At 39.2% G+C, this 27,004-nt stretch overlaps 3 protein-coding genes across 25 annotated transcripts in view; 1 reads left to right on the plus strand and 2 right to left on the minus strand.

Annotated features, from left to right (window-relative positions):
* The window catches only part of SON (SON DNA and RNA binding protein), a 31,052-nt gene extending 26,815 nt beyond the window's left edge, over positions 1-4,237 (plus strand). For 5 of the 11 annotated variants that reach the window (XR_014077657.1, XR_014077655.1, XR_014077653.1 and 2 more), the window contains 4 exons: positions 488-635; positions 2,337-2,408; positions 2,509-2,624; positions 3,160-4,237. Coding sequence is in view for 3 of the 11 variants with exons in the window: in XM_081572896.1 (XP_081429022.1) it covers positions 488-635; positions 2,337-2,408; positions 2,509-2,624; positions 3,160-3,318 (495 nt within the window). In the remaining 8 variants the exon portion in view is untranslated. Of the gene's footprint in view, positions 1-487; positions 636-2,336; positions 2,409-2,508; positions 2,625-3,106 lie in introns of all 11 variants that reach the window. The other 6 variants (XR_014077654.1, XR_014077652.1, XM_081572897.1 and 3 more) reach the window with 2 other exon arrangements.
* On the minus strand, positions 351-14,306 carry DONSON (DNA replication fork stabilization factor DONSON). Of its 3 annotated transcripts, none has more exons than XM_081572921.1 (11): positions 13,934-14,306; positions 13,123-13,203; positions 11,825-12,028; positions 10,720-10,856; positions 9,333-9,511; positions 8,613-8,694; positions 8,400-8,504; positions 7,375-7,573; positions 6,010-6,222; positions 4,958-5,103; positions 351-552 (listed from the first exon to the last, which is right to left on the minus strand). In XM_081572921.1, exons 1-10 carry the CDS (start codon positions 14,243-14,245, stop codon positions 4,966-4,968), a joined length of 1,650 nt encoding a protein of 549 aa, XP_081429047.1. In that variant the 5' UTR covers positions 14,246-14,306; the 3' UTR covers positions 351-552; positions 4,958-4,965. The 3 variants fall into 3 exon arrangements, with proteins under 3 accessions (XP_081429047.1, XP_081429046.1, XP_081429048.1); XM_081572920.1 differs by having other exon boundaries at positions 10,720-10,898; XM_081572922.1 differs by lacking the exon at positions 13,934-14,306 and adding an exon at positions 13,660-13,897 and having other exon boundaries at positions 10,720-10,898.
* Positions 14,307-14,813: 507 nt separating this feature from the next.
* The window catches only part of CRYZL1 (crystallin zeta like 1), a 33,175-nt gene continuing 20,984 nt past the window's right edge, over positions 14,814-27,004 (minus strand). For 3 of the 11 annotated variants that reach the window (XM_081572941.1, XM_081572940.1, XM_081572942.1), the window contains 7 exons: positions 24,970-25,103; positions 23,718-23,829; positions 21,216-21,314; positions 19,146-19,267; positions 18,182-18,279; positions 15,919-15,978; positions 14,814-15,381 (listed from right to left, as the gene is read on the minus strand). In XM_081572941.1, the coding sequence (XP_081429067.1) occupies positions 15,282-15,381; positions 15,919-15,978; positions 18,182-18,279; positions 19,146-19,267; positions 21,216-21,314; positions 23,718-23,829; positions 24,970-25,103 (725 nt within the window). In that variant the 3' untranslated portion in view covers positions 14,814-15,281. Of the gene's footprint in view, positions 15,411-15,918; positions 15,979-18,173; positions 18,280-19,145; positions 19,268-21,215; positions 21,315-23,717; positions 23,830-24,969; positions 25,104-27,004 lie in introns of all 11 variants that reach the window. The other 8 variants (XM_081572945.1, XM_081572944.1, XM_081572946.1 and 5 more) reach the window with 4 other exon arrangements.

Here is a 27,004-nt window from a genome sequence, read left to right on the forward strand (position 1 = left end):
ATTTATACTTACGGTAGAATTTGGGAAAAAGCTTTGGATGATAACAGTATGATTCTTCAGTGTTCAAACTATTTCTAAATGATTGCTGGGCTTTATTCATTAACTAGGTACACCTGGGACAATTAATATTATTGACTGTTTTAACATTGCCTTCTTTTTATTTTGCAAGCTAAGAAGAGATACCAGTGAACCTAAATAGTGGACGAAAACAGGAGTGTTCTATTTTTTTTTTTTTTTTTTTGGAGGGGGGCACAAGGGCCACTGTTCTAAAACTGCCATTTGACTTATTTGACTTTTAAAATACTGCTGTTTATGTGAAAATAATTAGAACATACACACTACAGTATGTATATAAGTATAGAAGCATTTAATTGCTATAACAGATCTAGAAGTAAAGTAAGCTTTCTTTCTTTAAAAAGTTACACTGAGTTTGTAGTCAAATTCTAACTGTAAAATGGGGATATTTTACCTTTCTTTCTTTGGATAGGATCAGTTCTTAAGAGCAGCCCCAGTAACTGGAGGGATGGGAGCCGTTTTGATGAGAAAAATGGGCTGGAAAGAAGGAGAAGGATTAGGAAAAAACAAAGAAGGAAATAAGGAACCTATCCTAGTTGATTTTAAGACAGATCGAAAAGGTAAGATTGATTTTTTTTTTTTGTAGAATGCTTATTATACCTCCTTTAACATTTACGGTTTCATTACTATTATAAATTCATAAACTCTTCTGATGTCTGTGACCCTGAACTGGAGGCACTTTACATATGCAGAGTTAGGAAAAAAATGTTTAACCTATTTTGAAAGCTTGGTAGACATAATAGGTGGAGACACTAATTTGAGGGTAAAAGGCAGCCTTTGTTACGTGTAATACATGATTAGGTTTTTAATTAGATTTCATATTTAGAAAGTAGGATTTCCTTTTTTTGTTCTTTTGACAGGGAACATATGCTGCTAGGATTTATTCTGTTTCTAGAATTTATTATTTCTAAGATTTTTATTCCACATTATTCTTCTCATTTCCTATTCGAGTTCTGTTTAGTCCTCACTTTGTAAACCCTTTTGCATGTCCCTTTTTATCAAACTCAGTAATTGAGTGTTGAGGCTGGAGAATAGACCACCTGCTGACAAGTGTTACCTCTTTAACACTGCATTTTTATACTTGGAATAATGTCCATTGTAGAATCATGTGGGGCTGCCACCTAAATGAGATGTTGTTTAAACCAGATTTTTAAAAACTGGAAAATTTAAAACTGAAATTTATTTTTCTTATCTTCGTGATCAGATAGTTTAAGTTGAGGTTATTTAATGCAGTTAAATTGTCATGCTAATGAATTTGGAAACCAACTGGCTCTGACCAAATTATATATTTTAAAAAGTGTTTTGTGAAAAAGAAAATAGAAATAAAAATGTTCTGTATCAGAATCTCTACATTGTCATCCAAAAGATAATTATGTTGGCATTTTGTTCCATATTGGAGTGAATTTATTGTAATATTGTTACTCAAAAATAGGCTAGAAATAACACAATCCTATCATGTAGTACTAGTGCAAACATTAATTTACAAAGAGAAATTGAATGTCACACTGACATTGTACTGCTTTTATACAAGTTGAATAGATTCTTTGTTAACAGAGGGTAGTTTATTGGTAGAAAGCATCTGTGGGTACATTGCATAATTCTAGGGAATAGTCCTTCGGAATTGTGCAGCATGGCCTAGTTTTGGGAAAGCATAGTGGCAGAGTTTGTGAAGAATTCTCCCTAGGCTAAATGGAAAGCATTGATTTTAGATAGTAATATAGCTAAGCCCCTTTTGGAAAGGGAGGCCGAGGCTGGCATCTTGAGTACATCTCACATTTAAAGTCAGAAAGGGCTTGTTTGCTGGAAAAAGAAATGGAGAGCCTTTTTCAGTTTTACCTCTTTGTTTTGGCCTAAAATCCTTGAATTTGGGGGAGCATACTTAAACTGAGCATCATTTTTTAAGGGATGAGAAACCTTCAGAAATCATTTGCAAATAGCCACTTTTTTTTTTTTGCCACTAGTTTTTAAACAGATCTAGAGTGGTTGTTAATTATGGCAATTTATATATGTATTCACATATTGTTTTTTCTGAACATTTTTATACAGCTTCCAATAAGATAAACGAAGTTTGGATATATGTATAGAAATGTCAAAACAGATTTATATAGAAATCTAGAGTAGGGAGTGTCTGTTGAATATTTTATTTGAGGGCATGGATTGAGATTAAGTTTCCTACAGAGGGAGTAGTTGTTTTGCCATATTATAATTTTAAATGTTTTGAAATTTATTCAGTGATCCTTGATTTTTTTTTTTTTTTAAAGGTCTTGTTGCAGTAGGAGAAAGAGCACAAAAGAGGTCTGGAAACTTCTCTGCTGCAATGAAAGATCTATCAGGTGAGAGTACGATTTTGAATTCCTCTTGTCCCACCCTCCCCTTCAATTCATAATTTGTTGCCACAGCTGTGGAGATAATTGTTTATTTTTTTCTCTTCAGGCAAACATCCTGTGTCTGCCTTGATGGAAATCTGTAATAAGAGAAGGTGGCAACCACCTGAATTTCTCTTGGTCCATGATAGTGGCCCTGACCATCGCAAACATTTTCTCTTTAGGGTAAATATGAATTTTTGCATTAATTGTATACATCGATTAATTTGATAACTTAATGTTAGAGGGTGAGGGATCAGCATTCTGTGATCACAGGGTTAATGTTTGTGGGCTGGGAGTGTGAATATGTGTGGGTAGAGTGGTAGAAGTTTTAAACATTTAAGTATGCTTCCCTATTTTTTCAATATTGGAGGGAAAGATGCGGGCACAATCTGGTGAACAATTTGTTGACCTTTTCTAGTGGAACGTGGGGAATTAAGTAGTTTTTAATCAGAGTTTTTCTTTCCCTTCAATTTGGAGACCTGCTCTTAAATTTGCAGTCTGTTTTCCCAAATGATTTGCTTCTTTTGGGGTTGAGATTAATTTGACTCACATAGTATGGGTTTTATATCTTTGTAAGTTATTTTTCTAGCATTTAGTGAAAAAAATACAAAGCTAATAGATATTAAAGTTTGATGCTGTTCTTATTGTATGTTTTTCTTGAATAGGTATTGAGAAATGGAAGCCCTTACCAGCCCAATTGTATGTTTTTCTTGAATAGGTATTGATAAATGGAAGCGCTTACCAGCCCAGCTTTGCCAGCCCTAATAAGAAGCATGCTAAAGCCACAGCAGCTACTGTGGTTCTTCAAGCAATGGGCCTTGTACCAAAGGACCTCATGGCTAATGCCACTTGCTTCAGGAGTGCCTCACGTAGATAGATTGAGGTTTTATATTAATCATTTCAGATAATTTTACTCTGCATCAAAATGTATTTCCTCTTTAATGTTGTAAATATTTGGCAATTTAAGACATTGTGTAAAAAAGCAATCTGTACAAACATCTCCAGGCTTTGATTTTTGTACCATGGAAATTGTATTTAACCATACAGGGTTTTGGTATGTTTATATTGTTTACCTTAGTGATGTATTTGTTTAAGTGGCTAACATCCAAACGATTGTTTGAAGGCATCCGTAATCTTCAGTGTGGAATGTTAAAAATAACGCTTTTATACTGTATTTTGTACTATGATGTAACTCCCCTTCCTTATGGCTAGGCTGCTGTAACACTTGCCTGTAATCAGTGAAGGGCTGTGCACCTTGTACTAGTTCACAATGGGTTCTGCTGGACAGATACTGGGCCAGTGTTATTGAGTTAAGCAAGATCTGTTCCACAGGGCTAATGCCACCACCTCCCCTTCCAAATTTTGTAGAGGTTATAAAAAAAAAAAAGACAGTGGTATGTTGTGTGATGATCAGCACTAAGTCCTGCGTTTCTGTCAAAGCCACTTGGGCCATGAATGAGAAGGGAGTCAAAATGAAGTCTGACTAGAATTTTACTGCAGAGGCCAAGTACATTTAGTATGGCATTGAGTTGTGATATAGTTTTACTTTGATGTGCATTTTGAATTTCAGCTACACCTAGATAGACGTAAAATGATAATTAAAATGCTGTAACCAACTTATCTAATAAAATTGGCACCCAGCCACTATTTTGTTGACTATGAGAAAGTTTAAGTTTATGTTAATTTTTAGGGTCTGATAGAATATTTCATGTGTATTACAGTGGTATTCATATGCTATGTCTCTAAACTTTATTTTCAAAAGCTTAAGGCCCAAATATAAACTTCTCTGGAATAAATGTGGTGTTTTATTTTCTGGATTACAAAGTGAACACATACTCCTTCACTGCTGTTACTTCTTTACCCAATGCTTTTGATTTCTAAGCACTTTTATTTAAGAAAATTTGAATTATATATGTATATACACACACAAATAACCTACAAGAACATATTAAATACTGCTTTGTCATGACAGCTGAGCGAACTTCACAACTCTTGACCCTATTCTATATGGAATACAAAATACCCTAATCGGAATGAACATGCATTAAAACAAGTATTTGAGAACAGAGGAATTATAAACAGGAAAACAACTGAGGTGGAAGCACCATCAATCAGCTCAGTAGATAAGCTGTCTCCTCAGTCAACTATTTTGCCCTGATGCTGTTAACTCACAATGTCTCAAGATAATTGATACTAAGCCTCAATTTCCATTTGCAATGAAACACTCATTTTTCTACCCAGTATATAATTGGATTAATGGATGTAGAATTTTCATTCAAATTTTAAAAAAAAGTTTTATCTTCATATCTGAATAGCCAATCAAAAGTAAAAATACTGATTTTAAAACCTTAATCCTACTTTTATGCTTAGTGCATGTAATAAAAAGTTACTGTGAAAGGTTAATACTTGTAAACATTTGGGTAACTTCCAAAGTGAACTTTAAAAGCCAAAGGTATAAGAATCTTGAATTTCCTTGCTAGAAGGCTTTTTTCCTCACAGATTCCTTTTAGGCTTACTTTGGTGTTCAGGATCTCCAATTATAAATGTAGTCCCTCATTTCCACATGCCGTAAGGACAATTTTCCCAGTATCGGTGTTTGACAAAGGTGGTCCAGAGTTGTAGGGTGCAATCCACAGTTGGCAAGCTCCTCGTGAACAGCCTCCTGTGAAAATTTGTGAGGAATCAGTAAAAAGCATGAGTCTAAACACTGATGAGTTTTTTAAATTACCATGGGATCTTTCACAGATGCCTCATGCATGATTATAAAGGCAAATTTATCATGATCAATAGAAGCTCACCCTGAGAATTTCTACACAATGACAGCATCCCCAAATACTAATTTCGGTTATTTTTATAAGTCTGGCAAACAGATAAAAAGTTTAAAAGGTCTCATAAATAAAAATCTACATGTTCAAAATTAAAGGCAAATATACTTGTTTTTAAAAAGTGTGGATACATATCTAGAAACGTCTGTATCACCTGAAACTTACCAAGTAGCTCTTCCCCCTTGCATCTAAGAAAAACTTAGAAAAAAGGCATGGGGGTTAGATAACATCCAAAATTATTACTCTTCCAATAATAATTTATAAAAGGAATCAGGTACTATTCAGTTCTGTATCCGAAAGGACAACGAAAATAACGTGCCTTTTGTTAGGGAAGTTCTTTAGTAAATGTTTCCTACAACAGCGTGAATTCATAGACTTTATCTTCTCAAAAAAACTTTAAAAAGTCATTTTTCCCTTCCTCTTGCTAATTAATTAGTACAGTTTAATAACTTAGAACACCAGTTTGGCTCATCACAAATGACTGATTTCTTCCATCCATGTAGTTTGAGGGATAGCTCAGGTGGTAAAGAATCCGCCTGCAACACAGGAGACCTGGGTTCGATCCCTGGGTTGGGAAGATCCCCTGGAGAAGGGAAAGGCTACCTACTCCAGTATTCTGGCCTGGAAAATTCCATGGACTGTATAGTCCATGGGGTCACAAGGAGTCAGACACGACTGAGCGACTTTCACTTTTACGTAGTTTGAGAAGACTACAACTAAATGTTTACCAGCTGTCTACTTACCTTATCCAGGACTTTATCCTTTGGTGGGCAGATATTAAATACAGCAGTTGGCTCATGTGTATACAGTCCTGCAGAAAACGACCCATTCTGTGAAGACTGGAGTAGCATCGTCACAGAGTGTAGAGAATGAGGCATAATGGGGCCTGTAATCTCCAAGCTAAACTGATCTCTGTATCCAGAAAGAGCTTGTGTCTTCACATTCACACTTCGAGCCTTCAAGAAAATTTTAAAGAAAGTTATGGTACCATCTCTCAAGCTTTTGTCCCCAGCTAAAAATGTGATCAATAACTTCTCATTTGGGCATTCCTCTCTTTAACAGGGAACAAAAGTAGTTCATAAGGTCCACCACAAGAAAGTTTCGTGAGTAAACCTGTTCAGAAATTCTCAGCTTCCAGCATTATCTCCTCCAAATTATGAGATTGTCAATGGAAGTACCAGTTCTAGGGAAAATAACTTCTAGTAATGGTATCCTTTGTGATTTATTAATGCACATTCAATGCATAATATTAGGAAAATGAAAATTAAGATTCTGTTGCTGTTACATTCACCATGTAATTCAAAGCAAAACTGCATGTGTAATTCTTCAACAATATGGAGAGAGATTCTTTTCACTTAACCATGATCCAGTTTTTGAGACCTCCTATAATTTGAACACGGGGCTTACCCCATGGCTCAGTGCACCTGCCAAGGCAGATGTCGGTTAGATCCCTAGGTTGGGAAGATCCCCTGGAGAAGGAAATGGCAACCAACTTCAGTATACTTACCTGGAAAAATCCCATGGAAAGAGGAGCTTGGTGAGGCTACAGTCCACGAGGTCACAAAGAGCTGGACACAACTTAGTGACTAAACAACAACAATGTAATTGAACCTAACATTCTTGGCTCTGTTCTTTCAGCGGTTCAGAAAGATGAAATTAAGCAACTTTTCCTATGGCAACAATTCAAATACAACATTTCAAATAATTATTATAGTTCATACAATTCCTTTTAAACAACTTTATATCAAGGAATTTTTTTACTCGCAGGAAAGAAAATGTGCACCATGTAAAAGAGTTGTGGTTTAGTCACTCAGTTGTGTCTGACTCTTTACGACCCCTCCAGGCTCCTCTGTCCATGGGATTCTTCAGGCAAGAATACTGTAGTGGGTTGCCATTTCCTCCTCCAGGGGATCTTCCTCACCCAAGGATTGAAACCCGTGTCTCCTGCATTGCAGGCAGATTCTTTACCACTGAGCTACCAGGAAAGCCCCTGTACAGAAGTTGAGCTATTAAAACAACCAAGAATTTATCCTATCAAAAAAGGGGAAAATATGTCTTTAGAAGTTAGGTGATGGCAATCAGTACAGAATTTCTTTCCTTTTTATTACCTTAAGCATTTGCATTGTGGCACCTCGGAAAGCTACTGGAGATAAGAGGGTTGGTGGAAGTCCTGCCTGTGGACCTGAGGTAGCAATTAAACTCTTACAGTTGATCAAAAAATTCAGCAGTGTAAAGGTATTCATTCCCTTCACCAACACAACAGACTCTGGTCTGTGATCCATTTGTACTTCACGTATCTCTTTACGCCTGAACATGACAATCAAGGAAATTACAAATGCAAATCCCATACAAACAGTAACAGTGGTTATCTTATGACTCACCAGGAACCCTTTTCCCTACTCCAAATGAAATGCTCTTGCTAATTCTCTTCACTGCAACCATGAAAGTGAAGTTAAAGTGTTAGCTGCTCAGTCAGGTCTGACTCTTTGCGACCCCATGGACTGTAGCCTGCCAGCTACGCTGTCCATGGGATTCACCAGGCAAGAGTATTAGAGTGGGTGGCCATCTCCTTCTCCAAGGGAATCTTCCTGACCCAGGGATTGAACCCAAGTCTCCTGACTACAGGCATATTCTTGACCATCTGAGCCACCAGGGGAGCCCTTGCAATTATAAGGCATCCCAATAAGCAAAATCATTTCTTTATGACCATCTGAATTTGCTAGAAATTAATTCCTGGGAAAAACAAAATTCTTCTCTGGTCAAAACTCCATTCCATTCCCCTCCCCAAATTTAACTAAAATGGAGAATTTTTACTTAAACTTTAATTTTTGTTTTACTGCTCTTAAGGGTTTGCTTTTTAATGTCATGTGGGAAATCAGTTTGAATATGATCTTAAGGATAATTTAAGATTATAGTAAAAGAAAACTACCAGTCAATATTACATTGCTCAAGAGAATTCCCTGCAGTCCAGCGGTTAGAACTTTGACCTTCCACTGCAGGGGGCATAGGTTCAATCCCTGATCAGAGAACTAAGATTCTACATCCTTATCCAAAAAACAGACAAAAAAATTACATTGCTCACTAACTGAATTCAATGAAAATCAATTCGAGTTAACAGTAACTGAAAGGATACAGCTTGATAGAAAGTACGTCTGGTTTTTTAATTTTATCTTGCACACCCATCTCTTCCAGCCAGGAAAAACTTTCTTCTTCATCCTCATCACTGACAGCTTGCTCCCTAGGACATTGCTACAGTTAGTTAGGGTTCACATTTCATAAAGCTGTTTCCTTTACACTGAATCTGTAAGTCACATGGATGATGTAAAAGGTTATCTTAATCACATACTCCCTGTGTCCCAAGCCTGTTCCAGATGCTTTCCTCTTCTCATGGCCATTTTCTTTTATTAAAGGCAGAGAAAACTCAATACCTACATGAGAAAAGAAAAATGTAACTGTTTTATTTAATATACTCTGAAAGAATTTAACAGTCTTGTTGACTTGTAGAGAGTATTTGAAAATGAGTTTCTACACTTGATCTTTAAAGCAGTGTTTTCTATGCTTTCTTGACAGCAGCTCACAACACACATATATCTCCTTGAAACAAATGGTTCAGGACAGTACATATTCTTACTACACTTCGTAATTTTTCATCAAGTATATACTACTCTATTTCATTTTTTTTTTAAAAAGTGCATTGAATAAGCCCACTGAACAGACTTCATGATCTACTAGCGTGTTGACAAAGTTTAAAAATCAAGTTATTAGAAGAGTGTAGATAATTTGTACTATAAAAGAAATTCTATGGGAGTATATTCAGATTGGGACTTTCCAGCTTGACATATGTTTAGAGACTAGAGAAGGGAATGTAACTTAAAGCTATGTACAATGGATGACAATTCAATGCTAAGAAAAAAAAATCAAAAGAAGTGAAGAAATGAAGTAATTCTTAAAGTAACAAAATAAAAGTGGTAAAAGATAATTCAACTGTTAGAAGACAGTTCAAATTTTAACTTTTAAGGTGTTTACTATACAGTTTGGTATTTTCACTTTAAAGGTATAGTTTTACCTTCGTTTTTCATAGCTTCTCTTATACCTCTAGTTGTAGGAGATATGAGAGCCGTGATAACATCATCTCCTGCTAATCCTGCTGCACGGAACAGGATAGTAAATTGATAGGTACAAACGTAGAAATAGGGGCAAAGTTTTGTCTTCAGCAGGTTATATAGAGAAGTAAAGCTCACAGACCTATGAAGAAAAATATTTTTCTTTAGGCATTATTAAAATGTCAACTCAATGTCGAAAATTTTTATATCACTTGATCCTCACCTGATTTTAAACACAATGATTACAGGTAATGGTCTGAATTTTTCCCATGACATAGAACTTGGCTTTTTAAAGGACTGAAATTGGTCATGGGACTCACTGATGAATTCTAAATATTTTAACAAGTAGCGTTTAACATTTAAATGCTTGCCATTTTTTCTTGAGACAAAACAGCTGATATCAGGTTGCTGACATTTAATAAGCAGCTTCTACTGATGAGAAGGGACACAGCCATTAACAAGAAGTAACATTAAAGAATTATGTCTCTATATATTCATCAAACACTTATATACATTCCATAACTACATAAAGAGAGAATAAGAGCTGGGAATTCCCTGTCAGCCTAGTGGTTAGTACTCCTTGCTTCCACTGCAGGGTGCATGGGTTCTAACCCTGGTTGGGGAACTAAGATCCCACAAGCCTTGCAATGCAGCCAGAGGGGAAAAAAAAGGAGTGAATAAGAGCTAAACAAGTAAACAATTTAAGAAAAAGAAATTTTGGTGGGGAGTGGCCTGCACCACAGAAAATGCAGGATTTCAGTTCCCTGACCAGGACTGAACTTGGGCTATGAGTCCTAACCAGTGGACTGCCAAGGAATTCCCCGAAAGTAAACAATTTAAATCAGTTTCAATTGCCAGTCATGGCTGTTGTTTTACAGTCGCTAAGTCATGTCTGACTCTGTGACCCCATGGACTATGCATGCCAGGTTGCCCTGTCCTTCACTATCTTCAGGAGTTTACTCAAATTCACATCCATTGAGTCAGCGATGCTATCTAACCAATTCATCCTCTGCTGCTCCCTTCTTATGCCTTCAGTCTTTCCCAGCATCAGGGTCTTTGCCAATGAGCCGGCTCTCAGCATCAGGTGGCCGAAGTACTGGAGCTTCAGTACTAGTCCATCCCATGAATATTCAGGGTTGATTTCCTTTAGGATTGACTGGTTTGATCTCTGTGCTGTTCAACAGACTCTCAAGAGTCTTCTCCAGCAGTTAATCATTAACATTTTAATAAAATAATTCAGAAGGACAGAGAAATCCATCTACTAATGCCCAATTACACATCATAAATGAGGAAAGAATACTCCTAAAATGAAAATTCACTATGGGATTCACAGATTTTTATTCATCTTACCAGTCACTCATTAACATGTGTTGCAGGGTCTCATCATTTGACCATGGAGTTGTCTTTCCAGCCATTTTTCTGTCAGCTCCGATACGAGGGAACAATGGTAGCCAAGACAAGGCAGGGTGGAGCCAATAGATGAGGCTCTGCTGGAAAGCACAGCGGAGCTCAGTGGAGAGTTTGGGATCCTAAAATCCAAAGATGATATTGGACAGTTTTTGCCCCATTAGAAACACAGAGTTTAATTAAAAACACACTGAATATACCAAACATTTATTCTTCTGTAAGAAAGTGTTAATAACAGTTACAGAGGCTAAAGTGTAGTTTATTATTGTTTGTGAAAACCTTCCTTGCCAGCAATTACAGTCTGTTAACTCACATATCAGAAAGGACACCTGGACATAGACAGGAACATTCGCCTGTCTCTACCATCCTTGAGAACAATGACGATCATTTTTTACCACCGGGGCAGGGTTGTGTGTGTGTAGGTAACACTATATTCAACTCCTTTGCCTCAAAACTCTTTCAAAAGTAGCCAGTAAAAAACTGATAATCACAAATCACCAGGATCTATTGATTAAAAAAGAGGTAACCAAGATAATCTCTTTTAACTTAATTTGAGTTGATGAGCTCCTTGAAAGTAATGGTAATTACACTCTTGAAAGCCTTTCTAGAACTCATTATCTCTACTAAATTTACAACAGACTGTCGCCCAAGTGGGTAAGAGTTAGCGCATTTAAAAAACACAGTATACATTATATGAGGAAACCAGTAAAATCTGTCTTGGCAATTCTATTCCTCAATTGCTTTTCATTTCCTTCTATTTTTTTTCACAAAAGGCCTTAAAAAGAATAGTTTAGTTCAGACAATTCTTGCCTGCAACAATGAGTAATTCTCAGGACAGGTCTGTAAGTTTAACGGACAGTTACTCAGTATGATTTTAAAAAGTATATGAATGCAGCATTTGGAAAATAAAAAAATTTCCCACGCCTCTGTGTCTTTAAATGTCCAAAGAAAAACTTAATGGAAGGAAATATTGCTGACCATTTGCAGAGAAGTACTTTTTATATTTCATTTGTTACTTTAAAGCATAGCTATTTTCTCACAGGATTACCTGTATACTTTGAGGCAAAGTAACTTCTGTTGCCCTGCAATGCTGGATGATACCTTGAGCCTCTTCCTGGGCTTTCAAGTGATCTGCCCAGGTAAAGGGTTGAGAAGAGGTGAAAAGGAGTCGTGTTTTAACGCTCCAGTCCACAGGTAACTCAGTACTTTCTGAGGGTGGAACATCAGATTCAGAGAATGATACAGGAGGAGTCTTTTAGAAAACAAAGAACACAAAAATTAGTAGAGTACCAAGGAAAAAAACCCTTAAAAAATCTACAGACGTCATTTACTAAACATGCTCATGATTACTGAAATCTCAAAATGGTATGAACTGTACAATAAATAACACTGAAAATTAATTACATACTGTGAAAACATCCAGAAAGAGGTACACTAAACCATTAACAGTGATGTTATCTCTGGAAAGTGGAAATTTGTTGCTGTGGGAGGTGGTGGTAGTGTTGGAAAGGCAGTTTTCACCTTTTATTATAGTTCTACATAGTTTAGTCACAAGAGAAATACTATTTTCATGATAATAATTAAAAAAGAAATCAGCTATTGATACTGCTGTCAAAGCATAAATCTTCCAAGCATTTTTTCAAAAGCACTTTTTAGCTTCCAAAACTCTGGAACCAGGGCTAAGCTCCTCCTTGCAGGTAACCTGGCCTCTAAGGCTGATTTAAGAAGCATTTGCTGACCTCAAAAATTCCTCCCCAACTGTCTGCTGTCAAGTCACTATTCTCCATATTACAATGATTCTTTTAAGTGATGTTATTTAAAAATAATAGGGAAGGGGGACTATTTCCAAGGGACCTGAAGGCCATTTACTTGCAAGGAAAGGAGACTGGGTCTTGGGGGAACTCTTCTAGCCTGCTCCCCTCTGGACAAACTATCACCAAGGAAGTAGCTGAGGAATGGAGTCGAGTGGAGTGTGTGGTGTTGAGAGGGGAGGACGGAGGTTCAGTGATATGCCACCAGCTGTGGAACTAATCTGGGGATTTGGTTTTAAGATTCAGGGTGGGATAAGCCTGGAGGCACTGGTTCTGAGTGATGTGTTGGACTTGTCACTACCTATCAAAGAATGAAAAAGAAACCTCCCCTCTACACCTGCTTTAGCACTGGTGCCATGATAAACTATTACTACTACATACAAAGTCCTTTACCAAGGCTGATGCCAGCCGTCCTTTCAAGTCTAGTAGAAATGATCACACAGGGCTCTCTGGTAAACGATTTTCCAAGTAAAACGCTTCTCAGCAGTCTGAATTTATAAAAATACACATTCTAATGACATTTCAAAAGTATTACCTGGTGTAATTCAATAATGGCTGTTCTTTCAGGAACCTTCTCTTCCCAGGGCAAATCATTTTCTTGATTAGAATCTAAAAACTGAGGTGAAAAAAATGTTCCTTTTAAATTCTAAATGATGCTGGAGTTCGCTTTAAACCTGCAGAGCTTCACCTGGCGTACAAGTTTCTCAATAAGCCCAGGAATTCACAGGGGCCCAAATCAGTGTGGAGTGTGTTACTTCAGCTTTGTGTCTGAACTTTAACCATCAAAATGCACGGGGAAGAAGGCAGGTGGTCTGCACAACTGATAACTCAATAATCTCAACTCAAAAGATCCAAAAGGTTTGGGAGTAAGACAAATCATTCACGGGGTAAATTCTGACCCCGTGATGAATCCTTACCATTCCTCCAAACCCAGAATAATTTGGAGGGCGGGAGAAGGGAGGCACTGAATGCCGCAGGGAAGTGGGTCCTTCCTGTATTCTTCCCCTCAAACGGGGGCCTTCCCCGGGTGGCTCAAGGACGACTCGGAGCCACCTGCCCACTGACCTCTCACCCTTTTCATCCGACGGCGGCCGCCCAGGCTCCGCAGGCCGGGCACCGGACGGGGGCGCGGGAGATGCAGGGTCCGCTCCTCGGGACCAGCCGGCCCCGCACGCCCCGCGGCCGCTCGCGGAGCGCACTTCACGCCGCCCCCCACCCCCGGGAGGCTTCAACTTGGCGCCCATTTCCCTCTCGGGACGCGAGAGCCCGTCAACCCTACTTCACGGCCGAATCGACCCCCGGACTGTTATGAGAGCCCCTCGGTTCCCAGGCGCGAGGACACTCACCGGTCCCGGCGCCTCCTGCTGGCCGCGGGGCGGGCCCTCAGGAGGCTCGGCGGCGCCCCGCGGCCGGTTGTCCAAGCGGGCGAAGGGGTTCCTTCGGGCCCCGGCCGGGCCGCTGCCGCCGTCGCCTCTGCCCGCCGCCGGGAACGGGCGGAGGGGCAGCCCGGCCGCTCGGGCGGCGCGGCGGGTGGCCGGCTCGGGCCGCTCCGCGGGCGCCGAGGTGGCGCCGAGGCTCCGACCCCTTTTCCGTCGGAGCCGGAGTGTCTCGGGCGGCCTTTTGAAACTGGGCGAGTAGCTGGGCACCGACAGGGCCATGACGCGCGGCGGAGGCCGAGGGGGGCCGGCCCGGCAGGCCCTTCCCGCGCGCCCGGGCTCCGCCTTCGCCGTAGCCCCGCCCCCGAGCCGCTCACGGCGCGTGCGCGGTGGGGCGCTCGCGCGGCCCCGCCCCCACCGTGTTCCTCCCGCGGCGGGACTTGCGCTGCTGTCGCGTGTGTCCCAGGACGTTCCCTTGGCGCGCCAGCCTGACCTCTCGGTGCTAGGGCTGGGAAGCACGCCGGGAGAGCTGAGTGCTATTTAAATCCGCAGCGAGGCGCCAGGAAGAAAGGAAACGTCACACTAGAGCTGCCGCTTCGGTCCCCTTCCGGAGCTCAGCGGCGACGTCCAGGGCTGCAGAGAGGGGCCTGGGCCTCCCCTCCCGACCCCCCCGCTAAAACGGCACGCCGCCTCCCGCCCGCGGCCCCAGCCGGCATCGCCGCTGCAGCCTTCCACGCAAACACTGCAGCGGTCACGGGCGCGTTACCGTGATGCTCTGGTTCCATCCTCAGGAAACCCTGGAGTGAATGAATATTTGAAGAAAAAAAAATTTAGCTTTCTCTGGGCTAGATCCTTTGAGACTTGAAAATGTATTCCAAGTATTAAATTACGACAGCAAAGGATGTTTAAAGAAGGTAGGTATTGAGAAGGGAGCCGATTAGAAAAGTAATAACGGTATTTTGACACAGCAAGACTCCCAACAGCTTTGTCGACATAGTGTGGATTCCGATGACAGCAGTTTTTCTTCATGTAAAGAATTTATAAGAGGCAAATATATAGGGACAATAATTTAAAAGGCTTTCAGCATATTCCCTTTAGATGTTAAATTTTACAACTGTCTCGACCGTCTGTACGATAATTTTTTTCAGATACTTTTCAAATACTTCAAGTAAAATGAGCATCTTGTTTCAGCAGGAAAATATGCTTAAAAACACAAAAAATTGCTTTTAGGTTCCTTGACTTTTATGAACAATTTCCAAGGAAGCTCTGGCTTCAAATACTGGTACTGGTTCATCCAACTGAGGTCTGAGAGAGAACATTAAAACTGAACAACTTGCTTCTTTCTTCCTTGATTTTTCTGAACAACTTCCATGGTAACTTTTGCCTCGTATAGTGGAATGGGTTCATCCAACTGAGGTCTGAGGAAGAATGAAATTATTAGAAATGTCTAGTTAAGGATGACTAGAGTACACAGCAGGGTAGTTGACAATTGCTGTAGTTCAACTCTATTTCTTTAAATAAAATTTGTCCATTAATATTTGCACTATTAAAAGTGGTTAGATTTTGAAAGGGGAAAATACTGATTCTCTCCATTCCTTTTTTTAAAAATTCCTTTTTTGATAAACAGATTCAGCTGAAAAAAAATTGTACTTTTCCCTCCTGTCTACCTGTGGGTTATTTCAAATTGCTTTGGGTGATGTGGATAAGCGAAGGGGGAGGTATAGTATGGAATGGAGTAAAGAAAACTCATGAACCACTCTGATCTTAGGGAATACTCACTGGTGTATCACAGGATACACTTTAGAAATATTAAGGAGCAGCTGTTTATCTAAGCAAAATGTAACATATGGTGGCAACAAGTGTACTGAGAAAGCTGAAACAAAAATGGGAATGCCCATTTTATCTCTTGGAGAATAGAAAAATCAACAACAACAATCATTTGTTGTTCAGCATACCTAAAAACACCAGTTGATAACTTCTCCATCACATCTTTTAAGATACGTAGCTGGAAAAGACTGTTAAGGTGACAACATAAAGGAGGAGTAAATAAAACTATCTGATAAGCAGAGGATGCTAGGCAGGTCACCTATTTTTGTAACAGAAATTTTGTAAGCTGTCCAAGTCTACCTCTAAACCAGGAAAATGGAGGAAGTGATTTGAGAGAGATGGTGGCATAATAGAGCATAAACTTCAAATGACAAGTGATGAAAGAAGCCTAATGTTTCTCCTTAAGTAATAACTAGTGTAATCCCAAGTGGACGGTATTAATAATGGAAAGGGTCAGGGTTTCCTCTTAACGCTACATATGGTATTTTTAGTTAAAAACTTTAATACTTACATTTCTTACTTTAGGTGCACATTTATTAAGCTAGCTGATCATATATGTATGCAAGAAAGTTAATAGTCTGTGTCTAATATATGCAGCTAAGAATTAAACGAACAGTATAAAATTTAAAACTAGTCATTTAATTGAAATGATAATATTAGAGCTGACAGTCTATATAACTGCTACTACAGGAGAATTATTTATGATGTATAATCACACAATTGGAAGGCGATCTCTATATAAATCGTCTAAGCATCAACTGGCTCATGTGTGATACAATTGAGGGGGATTTGCACAAGTGAGGACTAAAGTTTGATTCAGGACTTTAGGAAATGTAAGGGAGAAAATACAAACATAAGCTACTTTAAAGATATTTTTAAAAGGACCTAAATACTGATTCACTCTGTTACTGCAAATTCGCTTTCTTTTTCTGTTAATGAAATTGCCAATGGTATGTGTAAGTGTGTGTATATATATATGTATATATATAAAAATGTGTATTTCTGCTTTTTGAAAATTTAACATTTCTTATGAACAGGTCATATTTCAAATTGGTCCATGAGTTTGTCAGATAGGTTAAAAGCTTCTTATGGTGTGGAGGAAAGGAGAGCAGTTGAAAGAATTAAGTAATGCAGGCAGAGCCACCAGCTTGCCTTCTGACGTGTAAGATTCAAAACATGCTAACTTGTGTTACTTTTAATACAGTATCTCTATAATTAACATACCATGGTATTCTTGAGAATTACAGTGTTATTAGACATTTCATTATTTAAAGCTGAAATTTAAATAATTCTTTTAGAAAGTTAAAAATTAAGTTTATTTTCCAAATTTAATAGGAAAATATTTAATCAAAAATACTTTAAACACACACATTCACTACATTAAGGGGATGTTCTGGTTTTGAAATGAATTCTCTCAAACTCAAAATATGCAACATACTAATTAATAATTATACTACTATTTGAAAGCTCTGAAATAAGTTTGCCATAGATTTTAAAGGCGGCTGGCCTTTGTACATAGCATGCATACATAACAATGCTCATTTGATAAAAATAATGATATTCAGTGAGACATACAGTTATGCAAGTCTCTTCATGCACAGTTATACTCTATTAAGTAATGAGAACATATTAATATTTATCCAATATATTAATATTAACATTTTTACCAAGTACAGCTGCCTTTAAGACAGGCATCTCAGAAACAAAATGTTTATTCTTAAATTGACCCTGTTCTAAAGAGGTTTGGACTTTTCTTTCAGAACTGCTTTCAGAGTCTCAAGAAAACTTGATTACTTTTACTAAAATGGAATGATTCAATTTTATACTCGATTTGTTACTGAATCACTTCCATTAAAAATAATCAAATCCATCTTTCTTTGATAGATTTCCTAGCACTGATATTCTTAAAAACACCCCCCCCAACTCTTTAATTTAGATGACTATTCTGAAATGTTTTGCGCAGTGGTGCTGCCATAGGAGTATGGATGTAGCCTCTTAAGGTGACCTCTGATTTTCTCGAGGCCATATTAAAATGAAGTAAATTCTTCCACGTCTCCTATAGTTTGATTTCTCATTCAGAAACAAGCAAGACAGCCTGGGTGTGATTCCTGTCCTGCCACTTGCCAGCTGTATCCTTGGGTGTGTATTAACCTTTCTATCCTTCTGTTTCTTTACTTGTGACAGAGGGATAATAATAGTACTTAAATTTCACAGGGCTGTTTTCATATGTAAATAAATATCTATAAAGCACTTGGAACTTTGGCATGTTCAATGAAAGTTAGCTGCTATTATTATTGACTATTATCATTATTAAAGAATTTAAAGATGAGAATACAAGGTACATTTCAAGCCAGAAATTCAAATTGGTAGAAAAAAAGGATATAAAGATACTTTCCCTGTTGTACATTTGACAGATTCCAAACTTCATCATTAAGGAAAGCCACTGCTGCTCCCTTGAGGAAAAGGCAATGGCTATCTGGAGGATCCAGCTTGGATAAAATGCACAAAGAACGCTCAGTTACTATGAGTTTAATAGCAGGAGAATGATTGGTATCTTAGATCAGAAAAATTTTTACACAAAGTAAATAACACCCAAATCGCAGGTACTCAGGCACACAGACTTTAGTAACAGTATGTACACTGTAATGTTTTCTTTTCTAATTCATTGTCCGAAATTATGAAACAGCAAGGTCAAAATGCAAGGCCAATCCAGAGGTGATGAAGTGGTATTAGGGGTGTGTGTGTGTGTGTATGTGTGTGTGTGCGTGTGTCTGTGAGATTTCTAGCTGCTACTCACCATTGTGTGTGTGAGACGGATTTCTAGCTGCTACTCACCAGTCGTTTTTCATGAGGATGTTAGAAAATCATCGAAGAGTGGAACATGAGAATTCTGGTATGTGAATATCAACCATAATAAAAAAACCTTGAATTTTGCTAAGAAATATAACTTTGGAAGACTATCCACACACACACACACACATAGTAAATTCTAATTTGAATAATTAAGAAATTTTCATTTTATATAGAAATATTTTGCTAAGTATATGTCAACATGAATGTTTGTTACTAGGGAAAAAAAATCTTATCTGAAATACTATTAAAAAATTTAGAAGTCATTATTTCCAAGCCACTAAATAAAAGTTAAATGAACTCCTCTGCTATATTTCAACTATATCTGAACATCTTGGCCAACAGCTAAAGTTAAAAAAAAATAAAAGCTGTATTTCTTTAAAAATAGGAAAAAATTAAAAATTTATACAAATTTAGCCACACCATGCTAAAAGACTTAGGCATTATTCCTTGTTAATTATATCCTATTGGTGGAACAGTAATGCTTTATTGTTTCTGACAATACCTGCAGGTTTTCTTCTGTTGTTACCCAATGGCCTCCAACACCAAGAAGGGTGATGATATCATGTTTATGTGGTAGTAGCTGTAATTTTTCAGCTGGTTCGTCATCTTTACTATATAATCTCACTTACAGAGGAATTGTTTAAAAAGAAAGAGAGGGAGAGAACATATATTTTATAGTAGTCTGATAAAAATTTATTCTTCAAACTAGTTGTCTTTACTTTTAATGTAATAAGGAGGCATTTTTCTTAGAACAAGGTAGCATACGATGTATTCAGACACCTTAAAATACACTTCTGCATTAAAACTTTATAAAATTTACTTTAGATTTAATTATAAATGAGGTAACTAAAGATAAAAACGTCTATTTTAATTTGAAAATCAGACAAGATAACACACAACTAAGTCTGACCGTTTTAATCACGCCATTGATAGCTTAATACTTGGGGAAAAGTTGACTTCTGAGTAAGGAACTCTAGATTCAAGAATGTCATACTTTGACATAATTATTGAAATATCTGTTTGAAAAGTTAACGAAATATACATTCACTTCCACTGAAAGATTTTTCTGAGTTAATTTCAAATCTTGAAAATACTGGCTAAAAGAAACAGCTACGGCCATAGCTCCATTTGTTATGATCTTAGAAGATAAATTCTAACAAAATATAAATAGAATCCCTTGGCAGGCTTGTGAAACCCATTCTTAAGGTGCAGTGGCACTACCTAAGTGTGTAGAGATTAGGTGTTAAATAGCTATTGGTTAAACCACAAAAGTTCAAGGAAGGTAAAATGCAAAAAAATTCTGTGCATTTTCCAAAAAGGAACTGCAGAAGCTCACCATCCCACAGAGGGCAGCCATACAAGTGACTGAACAAGCGACTGGCTGCTGCTGCTAACTCGCTTCAGTCATGTCTGACTCTGCGTGACCCCATAGACGGCGGCCCACCAGGCTCCCCCATCCCTGGGATTCTCCAGGCAAGAACACTGGAGTGGGCTGCCATTTCCTTCTCCAGTGCATGAAAGTGAAAAGTGAAAGTGAAGTCGCTTAGTCATGTCCAACTCTTAGCGACCCCATGGACTGCAGCCTGCCAGGCTCCTCCATCCACAGGATTCTCCAGGCAAGAGGACTGGAGTGGCTTGCCATTGAGACCTGAACTAATCCAAGAACTTCTGAACCCATGAAGAAGCCACCTGCCAATACAGGCGACGCGGGTTCAATCCCTAGGTCAGGAAGAGCCCTCTGGGAAATAGCAATCCACTCCAGTACTTTTGCCTGGAAAATACCGTGGACAGAGGAGGGTGGTGGGCTGCAGGCCGTTGGCTCACAAAGAGCTGGACACGACCGAGGGAGTGAGCACAGCAACCACAAGCACCAACCAGGGAGGCCCCAGATTTCTTGTAGAGATACTTAAATTCCCATGCCTAGACTCTGAAGGGCTTCCCAGGTGGCACCATCGGTAAAAAAGTGAAAATGAAAGTCGCTCAGTCTCTTTGAGACCCCATGGACTATATACAGTCCACGGAATTCTCCAGGCCAGCATACTGGAGTGGGTAGCCATTCCCTTCTCCAGAGGATCTTCCCAACCCAGGGACTGAACCCAAATCTCCCACATTTCAGGCAGATTCTTCACCAACTGAGCCCACCAGGGAAGCCCCCCAGCGGTAAAGAACCGGCCTGCTAATGTAGGAGACGTGAGACAAGCATTTAGTCCCGGAGTTGGGAAGATCCCCTGGAGGAGGGCCTAAGAACTCACTCCAATATTCCTGCCTGGAGAATCCCATGGACAGAGGAGCTTGGTGGACCACAGTCGATAGGGTCACAGAGTCGGACATGACTGAAGCAACTAAGCACGCATGCGTACTTTTTAAAAAGGTAAGCGTGTTCTCTCCTGACAGTGCTTAAAATGGGAATAAAATGAAGATGCTCCAATTCAAAAAGATAAAAAATTTAAAAAACTCTTGACCTCAACTTAATAAATATATAAGTAATTACTTCCTGGTGATATTTTTTCCCAGAAATTTACCCATCACAATAAAAACATGACAGAGACCTCTGATTTAGTAAAGTACCCACCTCCAGCATCTAGGACAATGTCCACTCCGAGGCCACCTGTTTCTTCTAAACAGCTTTCAGCCACATGGGCTTTCCCATTAGACACATCGATCACTCGAGCTGCAAAGGACAGGAAGTCAGGCGATTGTACTGTTCTCTATGTGATCAACACAGCTCCCAGAAGAAGAGAAAGAAAAGCAAATAAATATCTCGTCTCTGAAATGATTTAAATGGTTGAAGCAGTTATTGAATCCGAATTACTGTGTTTTTCATTCATCTAACCCAGTGTTGGTAAGGATCAAGTTAAACGAAGAAACTGGTATAGTCAATAAATTAAAATATGAGCATTCTATAGATAACATATTCCAAGGTTGATCTGTTGACACAGAGGACTGTTCTTTATAGCTAAAAGGTGTTTTGCCAGAACTGAGACTCTCTAAACTGCAAATGTACCTATATATTCAGATGTGAACTGAAAGATTAAACAATTTCTTAAGTATGTTCAGATTTAATAGAGTTCAGAGCTCAAAAGTACAAAGATCTATTATGGGTTTGGTACTTTTCTATTAGAGGCAGTTTTATCCTTTCTCAGTCACAGAAATCTCAACCCATAATGGCATCCCCTGACTTGCCCTCCAAAACAAAACAAAACAAAAAATCCTGAAGGTGAAAAAACAAAACAAAACAGGATTATTCTAAGCAGAGTTAGTGAAAATAAAACTAACTTTAACTGGTTGTTTTAAAGTACTATATTAAGAGAACAAGCCAATGAGAACTAAAAGATCTCAAAATTTGGGGACTTCCCTGGTGGTCCTGTGGCTAGACTACTGCTCCCAAAGCAGAGAGACCAGGTTCAATCCCTGGTCAGGAATCTAGTTAGATCCCACATGCTGCAACTAAGAGCTGATGCAACCAAATATAATAAATATATTTTAAAAAATCTCAGAATTTGAATTGGAAAATGAAGATATGTTTCAATTTCATTTTTCTATCTTTGAATACCTTCTCATTACAGAGAATTCTGCTCAGAGCTGCTCAGAATCAAGGTGTAGTCCAGTACTGACTGAAGCCTTGGGCGTGGGGGTGGGGAGACAGGAGGGAGGGGCAGGGTTATCCAAGAGGAAACTAACTGCTCCTTGTCCCAGTACTATTTATGCTCCTCCCCTCCATTTTCAATCTCTTCTTTTTTTCCTTTTTCCTTATCTCCCTGCTTTCTCAATCCCTGTTTCAACCTTCTTTCCATTTCTTGGTTATCTGCCCAAAGCATAACATAACCATGGAAATAACCCAGGCTTTACTGTTAGACAGGGCTGGGTGCAAATCCCATTCCAGGCCTAGTGGTACACACCCTGGCACATCCTTGGACAAGCTAAATTCTGAGATGCTGTTTCTCAGTTACTTGACACAGGGTTGTTGAGGATTTAAGGAACTATCATTCATATTAACACTCAGTGAATCTTACTTTCTTTCCCACCGGCCCTTCACTTACACTCTGCTCTTCTCTTCATCTGTTAACTCCAGTCTACTAAGTTCCATTCCTATCTCTCCATTCTATTTTGTCAGTCTGTTTTCTTTCTCTTTCCCGTGTTCATTGCTTTTGGGATAGGTTCAGTCCTTTCATGAGCTCCCCAGCCTCTGCCATGTCCTGTTTATCCTAAACTATATCTGACCTGGGTTTCTGTTTAAGTGGCTCATCTCTCGTCCCAGTGAATCACAGGAAACAGGCAACTTTAGGGACATTTGTTGTGCAGTCGCTAAGTTGTATGCAACTCTTTGCAACCCCACGGACTGCAGCATGCCTGGCTTCCCTAACCTTTACCATCTCCTAGAGTTTCCTCAAACTCATGTCCATTGAGTTGGTGATGCCATCCAACCATCTCATTCTCTGTGGGCCCATTTAGGTACATGTCACCAGGTAAAAGAGGTTGAGAAACATAAAAAGGGATACAAAAATATAATGCTTCTGCTGCTGCTGCTAAGTCGCTTCAGTCGTGTCCGACTCTGTGCGACCCCATAGACGGCAGCCCACCAGGCTCCCCCGTCCCTGGGATTCTCCAGGCAAGAACACTGGAGTGGGTTGCCATTTCCTTCTCCAAAAATATAATGACTTACTGACTAAAACCAAAGAGATATCAGGTGTTTCTGAACTGTGTCCAAGTTTCACCTAATTCAAACTTGACTAAATTGATAACAACCAGGCAAAGAAGAAGAAACTCTGAAAAATAACTGGGACTTCCCTAGGGGTCTAGTGCTCGCATGGCAGAGGGGCGTGGGTTCTCTCCCTGGTCAGGGAACTAAGATCCCACATGCCACACTGTGGCCAAAAGAAAACAACAACAGAAAAACCCAAATAATTACAATTTAAACTTAAGTAATCTTGGACTTAGCACAGGAACTTAGTGCATTTTAAAAATGACACGCATTTGGCATTTTGCAGTTTGTTTTACAAGTGGAGTTTTCAAGGTGATATGATATCTCTTCAAAATTTTATGTATTAAAGTCTTGTTGAGTACTATTACTCACCTATAGGAGGCCTAAATCTTTCAAGAAACTGCTTGTCTTCAAGGCTGCCTGCTGTTGAAATCACTTTGGCTCCTCTGTGGTGTGCTAACTGAATAGCTATTGTTCCAAGTGCCTGTGTGGGAGAAATACACAATGGGCTTACAGATAGAGGGTGGAGGCTGTGTCTAATTCATCCTCTAGGTTGTTTTTTAATAAAGAGTAACAGTTTAGTGCTACTTCAGTATAGTTTAAAATGTTGTCTGATACAAAGAAAAAAAATACAAGCTTATTAGAAAGGGAAACATCTGATAGACTCTGCCTCAAGGAAAGGCTGTGTGCACTACAGGCTCCCAGCCAGTCTGACTGTAGCGCATAATCTCAAGGACAGAGGCAGGCGGAAGTCAGAACACGGCCTTGGAACGAGAAAAATGGGCCATTAAGGGCCTTGTCAGCATAATGTACTAAGCTAATTACATAGTATATATACAAGTCTAGCAACCTCTCTTTGAAAATCAAAGCATTTCAAAAGTTCCATCCTTTTGCTGACCTGTGGGTAAGTTCAGGGAAATAACCACTATCTTGATGTTGGACACAGGGCTGAAGCGAACGAAAACAGTTGTGCCTTTTTTTTTCCAAAGAAAAAGCATTTTCATCAACAGATATAACATAAAATCTATAACATTTTTAAATTATATTTTTATGTAATCTTTCAGTGTCTTTATATTTTGATGTTTACATATCATGTATAAACATGATGTTTATATATCACTACATGTATGTAACATGTTTAAATTGGTACAGTTTTGGTCTTGTGTGATATATCTATAAATGAAACACCTTAATCACATAAGTGTAAGTATGAGAGATATGACACAAAATTGGCAGGGAGACCTGGGGTCTAGCTTCAAAGATTAGGAGCTATTTCAAATTTTGTGTAACAGGCATGAATAAAAATGGCTTGTCTGCTTTTTTAAAGTACTAGATTCAAAGCAGTAAGAAACTAAACACTTTTATCTTCTATTGATAAAAGTTGCTTATTTTAGAAAATGGGAGTCTGGTATAGGAAATCAGTGAATAAGTCAATTGGCAATACAATGTATTAGTAAGTGGATGGCCCGTTTCTCAATCTCCTAAGTTTATCCTATTTTGGTCTTTTTTCTTAAAAATTTATTTATTTATTTTAGTTGGAGGCTAATTACTTTACAGTATTGTAGTGGTTTTTGCCATACATTGACACGATGGTCTGTTTGTTAACAAAACTATTAGCACCTACACTTGCTCCGTCCATTATCAGCACGGATTTTCCAGGAGAGAGATGAGAAAGATAATGCAGGGCTGTATAGGCTCGTAATCCATCCCGGATGGTTCCAGCAGCTTCTGTCCATGTGACTTTTTCTGGTTTGTGAACTATCACAAAAAACAAGAGGAAACAATCTGTTAGCAAGGCCCATTAGACCTGCCTCCTGGATCTGTTTGCTTCCATCTCTGCTCCCACCATGGCACTGGTCCAAGCCTCTACTCCCAGTATCTTTCACCTATATTATGGTTTCTCTACTGCCATTTTTGCCCATGCACACTCCACTCTGAATTCAGGAGTCAGTGTGTGCATTTTTTTTTACATGTTTTATGGTTTAAGTAAAACATATGCAGAAAAGAACATGAAACAAAGTATAGCTGGGTGAATAAATATAAAGCAAGTACATGAGTAACTACCATCCTGGTTGAAAAAGAGAACACAGCCCTTATGTCGACAGACTTGCCTCTCCCACCAAAGGCATTTTTAAAAAATTGAGGTATAATTGACATCAGAGGTCACAACCATTCTAGTTTAACAAACTCAAGTTGTTGTTCAATCACCAAGTTGTGTCCGACTTTTTGCAACCCCATGGACTGCAGCACGCCAGGCTTCCCTGTCCTTCACTCTCTCCCTAAGTTAACTCAAACTCACGTCCATTGAGTCAGTGATGCCATCCAACCATCTCATCCTCTTTTGCCCCCTTCTCCTCCTGCTTTCAATCTTTACCAGCATCAGCCAGAGTCTTTTCCAATAAGTTGGCTCTTTGCATCAGGTGGTCAAAGTATAGGAGCTTCAGCTTCAGCATCAGTACTTCCAATGAATATTCAGGGTTGATTTCCTTTAGGATTGGCTGGTTTGATTTCCTTGTAGTCCAACACCACAGTTCAAAAGCATCAATTCAGCATATCCATTCCTAAACAACATAATTTTGTTTTGCCTGTTTCTGAACTTTATCTAAATGGAACTGTACTATACACATTTTTTTCTATCTTCTTTTTTGGCTCATCATTTTTTAAGACCCATCTTTTTTTGGTACTTGTGGCTATGCACGCATGCTAAGTTGCTTCAGTTGTATCCAACTCTTTGGGACCCCATGGACTGTAGCCTGCCAGGCTCCTCTGTCCATGGGATTTTCCAGGCAAGAATACTGGAATGGGTTGCCATTTCCTTCTCCAGGGGATCTTCCTGGCCCAGGGATCGAACCTGTGTCTCCTGTCGCTCTTGCACTGCATGTGAATTCTTTACCACTGAGCAGGGGAAAACCTACTAGGCTATAGTGCTTTTCATTTTGATGTCTTATGGCGACATTTAGTTTAATAGAATGGATTCGTTATCCACTCTCGAGTCAAGGAACATCTCTCTTTTCCCCCATTTTTTGGTAGTTAAGTATTCTTAACTAAGAATGCTCATGTAGAGAAGTACTCTTGTGCCGGTACACAGGTTTTCTACAGGGTATTTACTGAGGAATGGAATTCTGCCTTCGATGTCACTGAACATTTCTACAGTGGCATATGAATTGACTCTCCCACAGCTGCTGCTGTGAACATCCTTGTCAACCCTGGTATTACACATTTTTGCCCATGATATGGATGTGTCATAGTTTCTTACTGTGATTTTAATTTGTTTTCCCCAACCTACTAATGAAGTTGAGCACCTTTCCATGTTTGCAGGCCATACAGAATTCCTTTTTAAAAAATTATTTTATTTCTCTATTATTTATTTTTGGTTGTGCTGGGTCTTTGGTGCTGCACAGGCTATTGTCTAGATGCAGCCAGTGGGCTTCTCACTGTGGTGGCCTCTCCTGTGGCTGAGCACGGGCTTTAGGGCACCCGGGCTTCAGTAGTTGCAGCACATGGGCTCAGCAGTTGTGGTTCCTGGGCTCTAGAGCACAAGCTCAATAGTTTTGCACCTGGGCTTAGCTGCTCCTTGGCATGTGAGATCTTCCTGGACCAAGGATCGAACCCGCGTCCCCTGAACTGGCAGGTGATTTCTTTACCACTGAGCCATCGGG

Source organism: Giraffa tippelskirchi, chromosome 2 (assembly GCF_054371585.1).
Source record: "Giraffa tippelskirchi isolate mGirTip1 chromosome 2, T2T-mGirTip1v1.2.pri, whole genome shotgun sequence".
In the NCBI taxonomy this organism is placed as follows: Eukaryota; Metazoa; Chordata; class Mammalia; order Artiodactyla; family Giraffidae; genus Giraffa; species Giraffa tippelskirchi.

Bases quoted from the DNA above. Each gene is read 5' to 3' on its own strand.
- DONSON (XM_081572920.1), bottom strand. From the start codon at position 14,245: ATGGCCCTGTCGGTGCCCAGCTACTCGCCCAGTTTCAAAAGGCCGCCC. The intron at 8,505-8,612 runs GTATGTGATTAA...GCAATGTCCTAG, and splicing joins ACAGGCTTGGGACACAGGGA to GGAGCAAGCTGTCAGTGATG. The intron at 7,574-8,399 runs GTATCCTTTCAG...TGTCATGTTCAG, and splicing joins GACGTACTTTCTATCAAGCT to GCGTAAAGAGATACGTGAAG.